The sequence below is a fragment of the Myiozetetes cayanensis genome, unplaced genomic scaffold, assembly GCF_022539395.1.
Source record: "Myiozetetes cayanensis isolate MyiCay16 unplaced genomic scaffold, myiCay2020 scf10, whole genome shotgun sequence".
Lineage (NCBI taxonomy): Eukaryota > Metazoa > Chordata > Aves > Passeriformes > Tyrannidae > Myiozetetes > Myiozetetes cayanensis.
This window is the reverse complement of record NW_026086605.1, coordinates 19,809,102-19,827,470: the sequence shown is the minus strand read 5'-3', so window position 1 is coordinate 19,827,470 and position 18,369 is coordinate 19,809,102. Positions and strand designations below refer to the sequence as shown.

The 18,369-nt window shown below is 48.3% G+C and overlaps 1 protein-coding gene across 13 annotated transcripts in view; it reads right to left on the bottom strand.

Moving 5' to 3' along the window:
- The window catches only part of PAX2 (paired box 2), a 90,545-nt gene extending 76,208 nt beyond the window's left edge, over positions 1-14,337 (bottom strand). For 5 of the 13 annotated variants that reach the window (XM_050305729.1, XM_050305727.1, XM_050305734.1 and 2 more), the window contains exons 1-3: positions 13,680-14,337; positions 9,641-9,809; positions 8,162-8,359 (exon numbers count right to left, since the gene is read on the bottom strand). In XM_050305729.1, the coding sequence (XP_050161686.1) occupies positions 8,162-8,359; positions 9,641-9,809; positions 13,680-13,722 (410 nt within the window). In that variant the 5' untranslated portion in view covers positions 13,723-14,337. Of the gene's footprint in view, positions 1-8,161; positions 8,360-9,640; positions 10,062-13,679 lie in introns of those variants that run through there. The other 8 variants (XM_050305726.1, XM_050305725.1, XM_050305731.1 and 5 more) reach the window with 2 other exon arrangements.
- Between the last annotated feature and the right edge of the window lie 4,032 nt (positions 14,338-18,369).

The window sequence follows — 18,369 nt, the reverse complement described above, 5'->3', positions numbered from 1 at the left end:
TTCACCCAGGCCACGGATGGTAATAAATGGAGTCAGGCTGAGCCATAATAAAAGCAATTGAGTGGGTTACCTGTGCAGACATGAGATTTATACCTCCTCATATTTGATGTGATTGTTTTATTGAGTTCTCAGTGCAGTTAGGATGCCATTTATTTATTTATTTATATGCCTACTTATCATGGAAGAGGGGGGAGGGTATTGCAGCCTAGCTAGTGTTCAGCCTCCGTCTTGTCAGATACGAGCCCAAAGAAAAGGGCTCTCCAGTTTTGCTCTGCCTTTTACCTAGACTTGGACTTGATGAGTGAGCCCTTCCCAGATATCTCATTTCCTATGACAGACAAAGATGTTTGTTTCAGGACCCCTGAAAGCTCGAGGACTGTCTGAATTATGAGCCTAGTAGAAGCCAAGGGGACGGTGTAAAAGAAGACATGCGTTTATACTGATTTTCTAAAAGAGCCTCCCGAAAGAAATTCCTATTTATGCTGTGCCTGTTTTGGACAATGGGTTATGATCTATGCACAGAGCCTCTTTATGCTATTGCTATAGAAATAATAAGCACCAGCATTGCTTCTGACTCTGTCATCACATGTGAGCGTTGAGAAATATTAGCAGGTGCAAACTGATTGGAAATGAATATTTGTAAGTGCACTCTGAGGACTTTGGAAACCAAGTGATTAGATTTGTGATTTTCAGCTGGGTAGATAGCCACATAAGTGCTACGAAAGCAGCCCTCGGTTACTGGCACTAGAGAAAATTGGAGGCTAGTGCTGAATATCATACTGTGTAGTATTTCATCACAAACCTAACGGTGTTTTTTGTGGGTTTTCCTGCTCCTGCAGTCAAGTGATAGCATGAGAATTTCAGTTCTCATTTAATAAAGTATGTTTCCAACGCCTGCGGGGGCTTGAAAAGGGGCCTGTCTGCTCTCTGAAGACTCAAAGGACTGCATTGTTAAGGTGTTTTTAAAGTTGTTTAATGGGAGTCAGATATCCAAATCCCTTTTAAAATTTAGAGTAGAAAAGAGAAAACAAGTAAAAACAAACCCACATTGTATTACAAGTGCTCATAATCTTTATGCCAATTACACAGTTTAGGCTCTGCCTTGGCATTTTTAAACAGTTGGGACTGGTAAATATGCTATACATGTATAGGCTCCAATAGATTAATTTGGATTACAGTGGAAAAATCCTCATTTCTGTTAGTCTCAGTTTAAAGAACAATATTTGGGAGAAAAACTCAAACCTTTCTGATTCTTTCATGAGTAAGAATCATCATTAGCTGTGTGGATGACAGACCAATGGCAAATGCTTTTAGAAGTCTCTACCTTTCCATTTATAGAGACTGACCTCAAAAGTGGAATCTCTAAATATTTTTCTGGTTTTAAGTAGAGTCTAAACTCCATTTAAATATCCACGTGCCTCAGTTAAAGACAATGGAATCTAAGTGCAGCTCAGCCTTGTTCAACTGTTTTGAAGTCACATATTTTTATTCAAGTTATATGAAAATCTTTTGTTTGAACGGTCTTTAAGATTAGAGATGGGGTTTTTCGGTTATTTGATATACATCTGAAAACATGACTTGGTTTTGTATGCATCACATCATCATATCATAAAAGGTCCTGCTGGCCTGTTATACCGTTATCTATCTCTTTAGCCAACAGAAGATTATTTTTTATTGTATATTTGCTTGTTATTAATGCCACCTTGTTATTCCAAGAAATCAGAAATTCCTGTGGGATGCAATTCCACAATTCAATGGACCTCCCTATCAGGGAATACCTTCTGCTACCATTTAAATGTTTCCTTTCTTATTTCTCTCCCTTCATTCCTGGCTATACTGCTTTGTTTAAATGTGAATAATTCCTTTCCTGTTGGAAAGACTGTGCCCTTCAGATCACTATATTGTTCTCACCACTTCATCATTTCTTGGCCAAGCCACTTATATTTTCTCCTCTTTTCTCCCAAAGTCAAATGAGTTTTCTCACATAATAGTGATTCTGGTAAATGAGATTTAGTTCCATAAGACTCACTCACCCAGCACAGAAATGCAGCTACCTCTATGGCAGAACGCAGCAATCATTCACTAGTTGCAAAAGCTTGAAAATATTTAACTTCCAGCAAAAATCAAGTTTTTTGTACATCTATAAAAAAGGAAGGACTGGGAATTTTAGGTGATGAAGGGACCAATACGGTTCTGAACTTCGAGGTTCACAGAACAGGGAGCTCAAAACTTCCCAGGCACAACCAATTTTACTTGCTGACTGCCTCTGTTGAGCTAGTATCTCTGCAATATGAAAATTAGAAAAAAATGCAGCTAGATAATTGTAGTTCCCCCCATACAGCCTTCCAGTGTCCAGATAGGATGAATAAGACAAAGAGAAATGCTGTGAGCATTCATTTACTCTTTCAGCTGCAGTAACATTGTCTGTAACCTCTGCTTTATGAGCCTGTCCTTTATTTGCAATGATAAAAAGAAGATAATACCAGGTTTGTGTCTGATGGAAAAGAGTCTGAATTTAAAGGAGTATATTCCCTGTAATGAAACCCTGTGTGACCCGATTGCGTTCTTTGCTCAGCTGACAGCAACTGGCAGTAGAAGTCTTCTACCTTGAGAGAATGCCCTGACGCAGGAAATTGCATGGGAACCTTAGACTCAGCATCAGCTAAGAGAGAGGATTCCTGCTAGGACCCCGAATTTCTTCTGTGCACACTAGGAGGTGCCAGGTTATGAAACCTGGTAATCTCTACTGAGTACTGTCAGACAAGTTTTCTTCACCCCTCCCTTGCACCCACACAATGTCAGACAGAGGCAAATCCAGTCTACATGACGAGTCGAATATTTGGTCTCTGTATTGAGCAAACTGACTTGTGGCTACTAAATACTGACAGTGGTGATAGGTTTGTGTGACACACACGCACAGTTGCGGGTTAAAACTGCGATTCGCCCCGTGTTCTCTGCAGGCAATGCAGTTGTCACTACTTTCGATCGCTATGAACAAGCTGCCGTTAAAGATACTCTGTACTCTTCCGGCTTCTTCCTAGACTCATTACCTGTCCTCCAAGAATCCCAGATTTGTTTGGTTGGAAAAACAGGAAGAGATTTCACCGGTGAGTTTGGCTGGGATGTCCTTTGGGGAAATTCTCAAGTGTGGCTGGCTGGCGACAGTGACTCAGAAAGCTCTGTTTGCACAGCACTGATTTCTTCCTCATATAACACAGACCCTGCCCTATTGTGCCTGCCTTTTTCCAGACCTGATTGTTTGTCTTGAGACATTACATTTACCTCAACTGTGATTCTGTTCAGTTCTGTCTCCTTTCCGTGAGCTAAAGCCTCAGCTGGATGTAAAACAACCTAGCTCCAGTTTTGAACTTTTTCTGGTTACATGTTGAACTCGATGGACATTTTTAGTGAAAGATCACACTGAGTTTTATAGAGGTAACTAAAAACTGTTATTTTCATTTTACAGATGGGAAAGCAGCCTCATAAGGAGTCTGTGTGACTTGCCCAAAATCAATCAGAAAATTAATGGCAGAACTGGTAAGAGAAATCTGATCTCCCAATATGCTGTTCTTTGCTCTAAACTACAGGCCTGCCTACAGCCACTGAAATTGGCCACATAATAATATTTCAGTGTACAAGTATATTTCACTGGTCTTTATAACCCAAGTCAATGTATGTGTCTTTCCATATGTATTTTTAAAAGCATATAATTATGAGAGACTTTAACTAGGCATCATTAGCCAATTGCTATATCCTGAAAATGGAAACATCTTCCTAAATCAAGTGCTTAACACTAGAAATGAATGGATACGCTATACCGAAAAGAAGATCAAAAAAACCTCTACCAGTTTGACCGAGATAGTATATCCACTAAATTCTATTCTCTGCCATGGGGCATTAGTTAGATCTACTTTGAGGAACTCAGGGTCCAAAGTATATCTGGAAGGCTGATGGAACTCTGCAATGCTTTAGCTGGGAATACCTAGTACTGAACCCGGCTGCAGAAGAACTGGGAGAGAGCAACAAACTGGGGGGAGATTGATTTGTTTTGCCTTTCTGGACCTCGTTCTTTAATCCAAGAGAATTCTTTAATTTAAGAGAAGCAGGAAATAGTGCTTAAACTATGATTTCGATTGCATCACTTGTTGTGCAACTGTGAACGTATGCCCATGATGTGCTCCATCCTGTTCGTACTAAAATACGCTACCTAATTCAAAAGGGTGATGATTATTGTCTCATGGAACCTGTGTTCTTAGGCAAACTATATGTGCTGTTAAACAAAGGGAAAATCCTCACATCTGCCTCCAAGTTTATTCTTAGAAGACTGCCTCAAAATTTACAGCAGTGCCTGAATTCAGTTGAAATCTGAAGTGACCAAAAATGACTGGTTTATAGTCATATTATAGATGCAAAAGTTTGGGCTGGCGGGGTGCTCAAGAAGCAAAGTGCTCAAGTGAATTAATGAAAGCATTAATTGCTTACCAAAGAATTAAGATCTTCTATCAATTGCCTGCTTCTCAATTCCATGCAGTGTTTGTATGTGTGTGGGTGTTTACATATACACACATATACGTTTGTATATATGTATCTGTGTACACCTACCACGTACACAGTTGGTTTATACTGTGTAGTACCTAAGTGTAGGAAGTGGGAACAGGAAAGCTCTTGGCTCAGAGTAACTGCTCTATCTTGATCCTGTAATTTCTGGTGCACTTTGCTTAATAACTAGTATACTCTCTAGACTTTTTGCCGTAATTAAAAGAAACCTACTGCATAGCAGAAGACTTTAATATTTTTTCCTGAATCTTAACAGGGTAGTTAAGTCATGTTTTTCACTAGAGCTCGTATCTACCCTTTATCTGCATGAGTTTTGTATGAACAAGTTTCTGATAAATCTCAGTACTGAATTACATTGTCCCAAATGTGTCCTGGTATTCTCAGTGCAATGCTGACAGATCAGTGCAATGTAGGCAAACAGAATTAATGTATCACAAAAAAAAAAAAATAATGAAAAATAGATTTTAAAAATGTTTCAGGGAGACTTTGAAATTGAAACTGTGTTATTTTGTAGTATCTCACCCAGAAGCTTTTGCTAATGATAGAGTAATTCTCACAAAGAAAATATCACATAATTAATGTTTTTTCAGAAAATCTTATAATAATCAAAAGTATTTTTTTCCTATGCACAAGGACATCTCCATTTTAAAGCACAGTATTCACAGTCTATTTAGGGACATAGGGAACTTCTATTTCTATTTCTATAAATATCTTGCAAATTGTCTTAAGATGTTAAAACGCTCATGGATGTAGTTCTAACGGTTCTGGACACTGGACCAATGCAAAATTTTATTTGGGAACTCCACATTTTGTGGAAATAAGAAGACAGTAATTTGAAAACTGGTTTTTAAAGTTGTCATCTCTTTGAAGCTGCTCAGAGACTCGGAGTGTTAGATTAACTCCAGTTTGTGATTGTACCACAGGTAAGGGATGTGCTTTTACAAAGAACTGACCCAATTCTGTATGTGCATTTTTACAGTGGGAGAGAAAAAAATATGTATTTAAATTGTGAACTTATTCCCTTCTTTGTGTTTGTGAGTTTTGTGAGCGGAAGTCACAGAAGTCCCTGGAGTGATAAAATTCACACTACTCTCCACAGCAATAGGATCAAACCCTTATGTACTTGATCTTTTCTATTCCACTGCAATTTTCTTCCAGTTTGCTGTCCTGTTCTTGTCTAGGTTAAACTTGCAAATTTTACAACCTGTGATATGATGGGCTCACTTCCTCACAGATGTGAGTTTTTGGGAGCCTCATACAAAAGTGAGCAGTGGAAAGTTGGGTCTGAATTCAAAAGGGATGGGGAAAGACTAAATCACATGAAGTCAAAATGCTCTTGAGCCTTGGGGACTATACACTCAAATGCCGTTGCAGTGGTGGGTCACAGCTGAGCTTCTTAAGTATAATAATACTTAGCAGCTACAAAACACTTGTCCTCAAAGTGTTTTACGAGTGCAATCTAACTGACATCTGCTTCCACTTCCTTCTGAGAAAGATAAGTTTTCATTTCCAGGATGGGGAAACTGAGGTACAAAACTCGCAAAGCCCTGCAACAAACTGGTAGCAAAGGTGGGAACAAAATGTGGCACTCTGCCTTCTGCCAGGGACATCACAACCCAGACAAGGGGCATTGGGTCCGGCAAGCATAAGGCTGGGATTTCAGTGAGTTTTGGATGCTGACACCCCTTGAGCTAGCTGTACGTGTGCGTTGGGTCCATACATGCTATTCCTCCGAGGAACCTACGGCCGTTCCTCTGGACTTCCATACCACCGGCTCCATTCCTTATAGGGATAGCTGGCTGTCCTTCCACAGCTGCCTTTGTAAGGTGTCTGAATGTCAAACTGTTATTATTTCAATACCTGACAGAGAGAGTAACAGAGACCTGGAGGTTTTTTAGGAGGGTGTATAATTAGCCGATCAGTATTATGTTACCCTGTTCATAACTTAATAACCATTTTAATACAGATGGCACACACAGGGATAATTTCCTAGGGTAGCCTAGCAGTATATTACAGAGACAGTGTGTCTGAGGGAATCTTTCTTAGCCAAGGTACATTCCACTAGCTAATTCTACCTGCTGTTTTCAAGATGATTTGGGATAATTCCATATCATTTGCAAAATATTAAAACCCATTTATATAGGATGCCAGATTTAGAAATACACAGTCTGAGTTATTAGACATATTTTGATAAATCTGCCATGAAAAGTGCAAGGCAAAAAATACCACTGTGTTTTCCTTGCTATTTATTTTTTGCTTCCCTTGCTAAAATACACCATTCTTAAAAAAAGGGCTAAATTTGTTAAGTATTAAAAGGGCCAACATACTGACTTGTGCATTTTTATCTATGTAGACACTACAAAAGCCTGTATGCATATTTGTATATATCCTATATACATTTATTTGAGAAGAGCTGTACATTTGGGGGTGAGTCCAAAATTTCATGTATTTTTACTCTGTCAGCGAGGTATTTTGTGCTTATGTATGTACCCTTTACAAATATTCCTGTGTTACTCTGTTTGTGGAGGTTATATTTCTGTGGGCATAGTCATGGTATCTATACATACATTACACTAAACCAGCATAATTCCTTTTACTGTGTACACGAGCGTGTTGTGTATTTCCAAAGTGTGAAGATCTGCTGTACGTTATGTTTGAACGTGTGTTTGAATGTGAACAGTCTGAGCGCTTTGACGTGTCTTAGTACTCGATTACATCTATTACCGTCCCTTTTCTCCTGCATCGATCCGGGTTTTTTGCTTGTCACATGGTTATTTTTGTCACCTCAAACCTGAGACCAAATCTGAGTCCCTCCACCAACAAAATTCGCACCCTAGCAGCCGGGGGAGGAGGTGGGATGGGAAATCGTTCGCTAGTACGGAATCGATCCTGCTACCCAACCTCCTGCGAGGGCAGGGATCAGATCGAGACGGGGCCACGGGGAGCAGCGCTCCCCAGCCGGGTAAAGGACCGCCTGGCAAGTTTAGCCGTTCCCTCGAGCTAGCGATAGGGTGTGAACCGGAGGAGTGGGTGCAAGGGAATCCTTCCCCCCGCGCTCAGCGGCTCGCTGCTGTCAGCCCGGCTTGGCAGTAGAAAACGGCAGCCTTTCGACTCAGAGCTCTAACACCCTGCAAAGGCCGGCGGTCACCTACACCCCGAGAGAGGCGTTGGAGAGACACGGGAAAACCCGGCTTCGCCGCCCGTCTCCCCACCAGCCCGAACAGCCCCCAAACCTTGCAGCACCGCCAGGCTGCCCGGCGGGAGCTCAGATGCTCCCGCAGCAGCGCCGGCTGCCCCGGCACCCGCTTGCCCCCCGCGCCGGGCGGCGGGCGCAAGCTGCGGCCCTGCGGTGGGCAGCAGCGAGCTCCGGCACAGAGCCGTGGGCAGCCACTGTCGGCTCTGCTGCCCCGAACTGGGCTCGGGGGTCACGGCGGGGCTGGGGAGCGCCCATTGGACCATGCCCCGGGGTCTCGCTGTGGGCGAGGGACTGGAGTAGGTTGGATCTACCCTGACCGAGGAAGGACTGGGCCGTCCGCGCTGTTGAAAAGGGTTTTATGGGGCCGTAAAGATGCGACTGGGCCGCGAGCTGCGGAATTGCTCTTACCTGTTTATGGAGGAGACGCTGGGGACCGTGTCGTTGTCGCAGATGCCCTCGGCCAGTAGCCTGTCCCGTATCTCCCAGGCGAACATTGTCGGGTTTTGTCTCTTGTACTCGGCGATTTTATCCACTACTTTGGGGGTGGCCACTTTGGGTTTGGAGCCGCCGATCACGCCGGGCTTGATGCTCCCCGTCTCGTAATACCTGCACAAAGGAGGGTCAGCGACCTGTCGTACCGGGAAGGGCCCCGTCGTCCCCGAACACTCGGTGTCCGGCTGCCCCTCGGAGCCCCCCGCGGGCCCCTGCCCCCTGCTCCCCCTCGGCTTCGGCCCGCGGGTGCGCGGCGTCGGGCCGCGACCGCTCGGGCGCTGCATGTTGCGGATCGGGAAGGCACCAGGCCGCCTGGAGTTGGGGCTGACGCAGTCCCTTCGCCTCTCCGGGTCTCGGTCCCGCTTTCCTTTTTTTTTTTTTTTTTTTTTTGGTCCCTTTTTTTGTGTGTGTGTGTGTGAGAAGCGAGGGGCGCTGCTTCTCTCTTCTCCTGCTTTATACGCACACACTTCTTTCAGGTCCAGGGATCGGGAAATAAAGCAGAAACCACCTCCTCGGTGCGTTCGTCCGGAGGCGAACCCGCCGACTGCGAGGCCGGGCCGGGAGTGCGGGGAGGGGGCGCGGAGAGCAGGCAGTGCCGAGCTCGCACCCCCCTCCCCCGCCTGGACTGTCCCGGCCGGCCTCTCCCGACCCGAGACTCCGATGCGGGAGCGCGATTTATCCCCGCATCGGAGTACCTCGAAAGGGGGTGCTTGTACGGGGCAGCTCCAGCCCCGCTCCCCACCGGCCATCAGCTCTGCTGGCAGCAGCGTCTGTCCCGGCCTTGCCGGGGCACGGCAGAGCACACACCGCACGCACCCGCGGCTGGGGCTCTGCCGCCTGCTGACACCGCTCCACATCCGAGCGGCCGGGCCGGGGCGCCGGGTCTCCCCGACTAGCCCCTGGGGATATTTCACACCACATTTGGCCGCAATCGGTTACCGCGGGCATTTATTTATTTATTTGCCCCGTTGTTTGTTTATTTATCCATGTATTTGGTAAGGCTGCTCACGGATTGTTGTGAGTTAGGATTTTTTCTGTTGTTGTTGGGGGCTGTTGGTTTTTGTGGGTTTTTTTGTCGTTCTTTCGTTTTCCTTTTCCCGTTCCTTCTCTTTCCCGCCCTCCTGCCCACCCCTCGCAAATTATTTTGTCTTCCCGGGAGTTTTCAAACACCACTGGTGGGGGGAAAGGGGGAGGAGGGGAGAAACACGTCCTTGCCAGCTGGAGGAGGGGGCCCTGCTCAACCGCGGACTCCCACTGTGTGAAGGTGCCGGGGCCGCTCGGGGTCGTGGAGGGGAGAGCCCGGTGCCGCGGGAAGGGTGGAAGGTCACACCGAAGCGGGGAAGGGATGCAACGTTGAAGTCCCAGGGGAGGGAAAGAAGCTGCCTCTTTCCTTACCTGCCCAGGATCTTGCTGACACAACCGTGGCTGACCCGCAGCTGCCTGGAAATGTCACAGGGTCGCACCCCCTGGTGAGCTAGCTCCACTATCCTTTGTCTCACCACGTCAGGTAGGGGCCTGCCGTTCACAAACACCCCCCCGAGCTGGTTCACACCCCCGTGCCCTGCTGGGGAAAGAGAAATAAAAAAAAACACAACAACCCACGCACACCAGAAACACACCGTTAGTCGTGGATTCTTCACCGCTCGTACTGCAAAATGTCCAGTCATTTTAGATGGATGGAGGTGATGGCGGGGAGTCGAGAATGGGGAACACGACGTTGGGGAGAGAGAGATGATAAAAAGGGAGAAAGAGAAAGAAAGAGGAAAAAACAGGGAGAATGAGAGGAAAGAAAGAAAAGAAAGAAAAGGAAAGAAAGAAAGAAAGGAAAAGAAAAGAAAGAAAGAAAGAAAGAAAGAAAGAAAGAAAGAAAGAAAGAAAAGAAAGAAAGAAAGAAAGAAAGAAAGAAAGAAAGAAAGAAAGAAAGAAAGAAAGAAAGAAAGAAAGAAAAAGAAAGAAAGAAAGAAGACAGAGGAAAAAAGAACTAAGAAAGGAAGAAAGAAAACGGAAGAGGAAAAGCGAAAGGAGGAAAGATGGAAAAGAATGAGAAGGCTGAGTGAATTTTCCCGAGTCGGAGGGGGACTGTCCTCCAGTTTCCCGTACGCTGCCTCCCATCTCTGGGCCGGAGAGCCGCTCTCCCTCCTGCGATCCCGACCGGGATGCCGGAGAGGTGGCTTCTCAGGGCCATTGTGGTGGGCCGAAGACGGAGACAATGCCTGCGCCCGCTCCTCTCCCCAGAGTTGGGCAGCGATGCACTCCCAAACTCCAGAACTCGACCTCTTAGCGGCTCCGAGCAGACTCTGCCGCAGTCCCCCTTCTCTTTACTCCCGGGCTTTTTTCTCTCATTTTCTTTCCAGGATTTTCTATCACGTTGTCAATTACAGTTCCTCGCGAACTCCGCCCTCCCTCACCCCGCGGCGTGTCCCCCATGCAAGCCGTCCTCTCCCGTTATTTTCGGATGAGAGTTGAAGGGATTCAGAGAGAAAAAGAGAAAGGGAAAGAAACGGAGAGAGAGGGAGGGGGAAAGAAAGAAAATATTTTGGTCCCGCGGTCGGTGTTCCTATATACACAGACCCTCTCTCTCATCAGCTTTCGATCTTTACAGGAAAAATTCTCCCATAAAAAAAGAAAAAAATCTGACAGACTCGCACCGGTCCGTATTTTTTTCCACCACACAAATCTAGTTCAAGGAGAATTAAAAATGCTCCGTTTTCTTCTGTTCCCCCCTTTACAGGCAAAAACCCGATCTCTCACAGATAGAACTGCTAGGATGGCTTTTTTTTTTTCCTATCTTTCTCCATTCCGAGAAATAACTTGGAGGAAAAAAAAAAAAGTATGCACTTGCTAAGCGTTGGCACGAGAAACGGATTGACAGGGATACAGGGAAATACCTCCTTTTAGAATGCAGCAAGACAGTTGGTTGTGAATCAAACGACTACATAAGAGCCGGGAGCAGTTCGTCTATGCCCGGGCGTGGGGAGATGCCCACTCGCAGGAGAAACAGCTTCGCTGGCGCTGCTACCTCAGTGTCTCTATCTCTGGAATATTCAGCTGATATAGCTGTGGAGTGCACACTGTATTAAAGCTTTCCTTTCACACAACCCTAACCTCCTGTATCTTCCTCGCCAAGAGATCTTAGTTCGTTTTGCAGTTTGCTGAAAAATGATCTGTTTGTATTTTCGCTGAGGTTTTTTTCTCCCTTGCTTCTGACACTGACTTATTGGCTCTGAACTTAGTGGAAACTCTCATTGCCCTGCGATCGATCCAGGTCCTTTCGCACAAATAGAGTTTTTTCCATCTCCCCCACCCCTTCAGTAACACCTTCACACATCCCCTCCCAGCTGCATCGGCCGGGACGCCGGCAGGCTTCCTCATCGTTCCTCGGTGAACCGAGGTTATTTGTTGAATTCTTTTGTTAATTTCTTTTTTGTTGTTGTTGGTTTGGTTTGTTGTGGGTTTTTTTTGGTTTTTTTTTAAACGTATTTGGTGTTTTAGAGAGGAGGGGGGGACATTTGTCATCCACCACTAAAACCTGCGGGTATATGTTGCTCTGTGCTTCCTTCATTTGTTCAGAACCCCTTCTGCACATGTTGCCTCTAAAGTTACAAGACAGCAATTTCTTCGGCAACTCCATGATAAATAATTCAAAACACCTATTATAACTCGCATTACAAAGTATTAAAAGGCAACTGATGCAAAAAGATTAAAAATTAATAATTCAAATTATTGCAGTCTGGATATTTTTCACACGAGTTTGTTTTGCTCTGCCCCGTGGTTTTCTAAGGTTCTTTCTGTCAGAGCAGTCAGATATTTTCATGTATTTATCTGCATATAAGTACCGGCGTCTGTATATGCACATATCAAGCCGTGCCGCTGCCGTACCCATAGTGTGTTGCTGTCTGTGTGTCAAGAGCCTGCGCCCGCATCTGTTTTAATTGCTTACTAATATCCAGGTCTGTAGCTCTAGAAATACACTCTAGGAAGCGAATCAAATGTTGATTTTTTTTTTCCCCTAATCGGAAGCCAAAATTTGTTCATGAATCTCACTGGAGTTTTTAAAAAATCAGCGACAGCGAAATACCTCCTTCGTCTGCCTATATGTTCCGGATCGTACTGGAGGCGGAATTACTGCAATCGCGTCTGAAAGCAGGTCGCACCGCTGAAAACTAAAATAATGCCTAATGCACGGACTGTTTGCCGTTAAAGGTATTCGAAAATTAAACTCCACATTTTAAGCAATTTATCTTGGAAATCAGTTATTTGGAAACAGAAAGACAGTTACCTACATCCACGTTTGGGGATCTAATTATGGGTTTGTATTTCTTCACCTTCATTCTCTCGGCAAAATCTGGCTTTTTTTTTTTTTTTTTAAACTTTAGTTTTTCTATTTTATATCTTTTCGATTTGTATTTTATGCAGCAGGCAGGGCGTGTCCTCAAAAGTTTCAGTGTCAAAAGTTACAAATTGCTCTTAATTATTCATTTCCTGACTCAACGTGCTCTCGATCTCGGCTTTCTATTTGTATTTTTTTCTTTAATTTAAATCGCGGAATTATTTTCCTTCCTGCGATGAAATTAAAGTCACGGGAAATTACTGTTATGGTCCCTGGTAAAGGGGGCTTTCCTTCGTTCCCCTCTTACAGAAATGTTTTTTAAATTGAAAATATATCATGAATGCACTTTACTCTGTGCCAGGAATGCATTTAAAATGCACACAGGGGATCTGGTAAACAAACCAGGAGGGATCGTGACTTCTTGGGAGCCTTCAAAGCCACTCCATCTCCTAGCCATAAAATTGTCCTGTTTTTCCCGCAGTCCAACCTTTTGCCAAACCAAAACGAAGCACGGAACAGTCACCGACCAACCCGCCATTAATTTGAAACTGGCATCTCCTCTCTCTGCCACTGAAATCCGAAATCAAAGCAAACAGCATCAGAGCGCGGGGGAATCTAGGGGGTTAGAGCCAAGCGGGGTTGCGGGGAGCCCCGGCCCGGCGGAGCACGGATAGGGAAAAGGTCCGTCCCGGGGGCTGACACGAGTCAGAATAAACTCGTGTTGTTTGAGGGGCGATGGGGAAAGTGTCTTTGCAGAGGACAGTTCTGTTTCGGGGGGTGCTTTCTTTCACGCACACACACGGCTCGTAGCACAGGCACAGCCGCACACAGCCCCCTACCCCCGGACTGGGGGTCCTGGACCCTGCCCCACTGCCGGCACGGAGGGCTGCTCCCTGCGGCTCCGGGGCTGCCCGGCATCCTCGCTCTGTTGCTCGGGCCGGCGGTATCCGTCCTGCCTTCTGAACGCCTCTCTAAGCCCGGTATCAACCAGGGTGAAAGGATGGACCTGGAGGAGGATCAGGTGAGGAAGGATGGTTGGGGAAAGAAGAATGGAGGGATGAGAAAGAGAGAGAGCAGCGGAAGGAGCCGGGCTCCAGTACTCACGGTGCATTGCTGAGAAGGGGTCTGCTTTGCAGTGCATATCCATGGGGAGGCAAAGGAAGGGGAAGAAATCGGCTGAAGCCGCCGTGTCGCCTCTAAAACTCAACTTCAAGACTTAGGGGAGAAAAAAAAAAACAAAAACAAAAACAAACGAAAACAAAACAAAACAAAAAAGCGCAGAGGGAAAGGAAAGGAGGGAAGCGGCGGGGTGCGCTGGGCCCCCTGCCCGGCGAAGCGGGCAGCGAAGTACTTTCCGGGGTGCGGGAGGGCTACGCCGGCCTTGGGGGGCCGGGGCGGCGGAGCTGGCGGAGTCAGCAGAGTCCGTGGGAGCGAGGGACTGGCGGCGCCGGGGGGCAGGTGGGTGTCATGGCTGGGAGGGCTCAGAGCATCCCCGGCGGCGGGGAGGGGGTGCCGGAGCAAGGTGCGGCCGGCGGCCAGGCGGCAGAAGGCGCAGAGGACGCGGCTCTCCCTCCTCCTCCTCCTCCTCCCGCGGTCCGGGGCTAGTTCATTTAAGTTCAAAGCGGAGTAGCAATCCCCGGGAAAGCGGCGAGCGGCGGGCGGGCGCGACCCCTCCTCTCGGCCGGGCGGCGGATCCGGCGCCGGCGGACTTTCGCCCGAGGTGGGAAGTGCTTGCGAGGAGCCGGGGCCGGAGACTGGAGCCTCCGCTCCCGGTGTGTGTCTCTCTAAAAGCCGCAGCGCCCTCAGCCCCCCGCCCGCCTCCCCGGAGATGGATGACTTGTCAGACAAAGGCAATAGATTCCGACACTCTCTGATTCGCCAGCGCGCCGAGCCGAGCGCGGCCAGGAGAGGAGAGGAGAGGGGAGAGGAGAGGAGAGAGAGGAGGGCCGGGCCGGCGGCGCTCGGCGCGGGGGGGGCCGCTGCCTACGGGACCCGGCGCGGGGGAGCCCCGGCTGCGCGCTCCGGAGCGCCCCGGGCCGTGCGTGTGCGGGGCGGCGGCGCCCCTGCCCGGCCCGCGGGAACGGACGTGAGCCCCGCTTTGTTGTCAGTTGCGGCTCAGGATCCTTAACTCCCTTATTTAACACACGCACACACGCCTTGGTAGTTTCATCTCCCTTCTTACGCCCTGCTCTTTTTTACCGGAGACTTTACTCGGGGTAAAGGGGGACAGAGGCGGGGGGAGGGGGGGATTCGATACACATCAAGGCTTCCCTGGTGTGCGGCTTAGTGTGGGAGACGGACGAGGAGAGAATGGGAGAAAGAAGGTGAGGGAGAGAGAGGAAGGAAAAGGAAAAGGAGAGAGACAGCGAGAGGAGAGAGACCAAGAGAGAAAGGTATAAAGAAGAAAAAGAAAGAAAAATAAATAGAAGCTAGACAGACCGAGAGAAAGAGAGAATGAGACAGAGAGAGAATGGAAGAGCAAAGGAGCTTCTTGCACCTCTTTAAAGCAAGAGGTTGGGCCCGTTTCAGTAATTGCAAAGTTTCCTCTCACGCACATTTGGGGAAATAACAGCTATTTCAACTCCAACTTCACACTTTCCACATCTCTGCTGCTTCTCCTCTCTCTCTCTCTGTTTGTTTGTTTGTTTAGTTTTGTTTTGGTGTTTGGTTTTTTGTGGGTTTGGGGGGGTTTTTTGTACCAGAGTGGGATTTTAAAGTTATTTAACAAATAAATCCACTGCTAAGATAGACATGGGTTTGACCTAGCAGAGCAACACAGAGCAAGTAAGAAACGTAAGAAACGCCTTCTTAGGGTAATAACGAGGGGCGAAAAGACAGGGCAGAAATTGCTGTGAGATCAATTTTCAGAATTGTGAGTCTACCATCACCTGAAATGTACTTCCTTCTCTTTTCCTCCTTCATCCTTCCCCATCCTTCTGCTTATCTGTCACAAAACAGCCCCTTTTTTTTCCTAACAGCTCTAAGTAAAGAATCTCTGAGAGATCTTTATGAAATATTTTCCACTGTCTCATAAATCATTTTGGCACTTCAGCTGATGTTTTATCTTTCTCTCTCCCCTCTCTCTTTCCCTTGTGTCGAGGAAAAAAAAAAAAAAAAAAAAAAGATTTGGAAAATATAAATTTTTTTGTTACACCACCGGGGTTACATGTGAAGTGAGTCCCCGGGGCTGCGGGGCTGCACTGCGGACAGGCGCGCCGGCCACGGCTGAGGCGGCCTTGCCCGCCCCTGCACAGGGAGAGTTTTCCGCGGGAGTGGGAGCTCTCCGCTGCCCGCTGAGGAGTGGTGGTCGCTGTCGCCCGACTGGCGAAGCCAAAGGAACCGTACCGCCCCGCCCGGGGAACTCCCCCCGCACGCCAACTTGAGAGCGGCCGCAGCTCCGCGTGAGCAGCCCCGCCGCCGGGCCGGGGGTACCCCGCTCACGGCCGACCTACCCCGGCTCTGCCCCGCGGCCGCCGCTCGCCCACCCGCGCCGGGCCCGCGGCACCCTCCGCCCGCTCGCCGGGTCCCTTCCCGGCGCTCCCGCCCCGGGCCCCGGGCCCGGCCGCGGCGGGGCCGCCCCGCGCGGGGGCGGAGGGGCCGCGCTCAGGTGCGGGCCGGCGGCGCTCCCCGGCGCGGCCCGTAGATGGCGCCCTCCGGTCGCTTGGCGGCGCGGGGAAGGGGTGGCGGCGGTCCCGATCCCGTCGGGATCCCGGCACGGCCCGGCATGGCACGGCCCGGCACCTGCCGGCGGGACAGCAGTGGCTATCCAGTCCCCCCGGCAGCAGAGACTCTTGTTCGCGACGGGGCCGGGAGCCCGCTGATCGCCGCTGCCGGTAACCCCTCCGGCCACCCGGCGCCTCCCGCGTTGCCCGTGGCTGGAAACAGCTCTGTAACAACTCTACCCCTCCGAGCGGTCTTCCAGCAGCCACCCCCGCCATTCCTCCCTTCCGCCTAGGCAGCCCCGATTGCCCCGCGCCCTTCGGGCCGTGCTCATGCACACAGCCGAGCCCGAAGGCTGTGGGAGGTGAGGGCGGGCGTCCCCGGCAGTGCCGCGTGGAAGATAACTCCCTGCGCTGTCACTAACACTTGGGGAGTTCATGGACTCTCTCTCAGAGGTGCTCTGAGCCTTTGTAACTGCTGATTGCATGGTGAGGAGATAAGAGCTTGGTGATAGGCCGGGAAAGCCAGAGAAACCCAAATCTCCCGGTAATGTATTTTGCCGTAGTTTCCTCGCTGTTTTCCTGTATCACTGAGGAGACAGGCAGGAAGAACAGACTCGAAAAATACATAAGATGAGCACTCTGTGAGAGGAAGCCTGAGTCCCACGGCGTAGAGGCAACCCTTGTAAACAGGGAAGACCTGAGCTTGGTAGAACAAGACTGCTTTCTAAGGAGAGGGAAGGAAAGGGATGGGAAAAGTAGAAAGGAAAAGACTCCCAGCTCGCAGTCGCCTTCCCCCACCACACATACCACAATATCACCTGGTGCCCCTTCCCACACCAGACTTCCTGGAAGTATTGCTTTCTCAACATTTAAATCCACCGAACAATTTCTGTTTGCTCAAATTTAAAATACTGGCGTGTCCCCGCGTCGCCCGGGCACTGCCGTGTGCCCTGAGGGACCGGGCGAGGCCAAGACCAAGGGCCTCTTGCCACTCCCGCGGTTTCACACACATCTCCCAAACCTATTTCCACTTTACCAGGTCTGGGTGCTTATTTCCCTGTCCCACTTTAAATGAATCTTTTCTTTTCTTTTCTTTTCTTTTCTTTTCTTTTCTTTTCTTTTCTTTTCTTTTCTTTTCTTTTCTTTTCTTTTCTTTTCTTTTCTTTTCTTTTCTTTTCTTTTCTTTTCTTTTCTTTTCTTTTCTTTTCTTTTCTTTTTTCTTTTTCTTCTTTTTTTCCTTTTCTTTTTCTCCCCCTGCTTTTATTTCTTGTTCTCAAAGAGGATCTGAGGATCTCACCCTTCTTCTCTAGCCAGCGCCCCCCAGCTAGAAACATTTACACTTCAAAAGAGACGGTCGCCTCTCTGCGGAAATTTCAAGAAAAATAAACTTTTTGGGGAAGTTACAGTGATAGCCATCTTTCGATCTGCTTCATTAGCCGGCTTTCTCCAGCTGGTCAAGTCGAAATCTTGTCCATTGATCCTGTTTCCCACCCTCGACCCCAATACACATAACCTCGAGGGCCCTGTCAGCTCCCCTCCGAAGTCCTCTGAGTTCTCCCGTGCTGCTTTGGCTTCGTCAACTTGTCGCCTCGCCTTGTCCCTGGGAACGGGGTTATACAGACGCTGCTCTTGGGAACTGCCTCCCCTGTTCTGCTGCCCGCCCGGGAAGGGCGCTGCGCCCAGAACAATAGGGGTCGAGTGGCGGGGAGAGCCCCTCGGAGGGGTCAGGCCCGGAGCAAACGGTTGTGCCTGGATCGCCGTTGGCTCCAGAGCCAGGACTTGCACCTACGTTGCTTCCCAATTTTCTACGGCTCTGTAGCCAATTACGCTGGAAAACAGCTAGAAGCGACCTGTGGTCATAGGACGGGTGCTGCAGGAGCAGAAGTTTTGCATTTGTAACGACACGGACATGTCGCTAAGTACTTGGCTCCGCACCCTGCCTGTCGTCTTCCCCTTGCCAAGTGTTTGAACGCTTACAGCCTAAATGTTGGTAGTTTGGAGTTTGTTTAGCTCAGCCCTTAGTATTCCCACCACTATATTTACGAAATCATAGGATAAATCTGCGCTGATCTTCTGTATGTGTTTTTCTGACACATATAGTCTGCGTCAACTAATTTAACCTATTGTGAGAA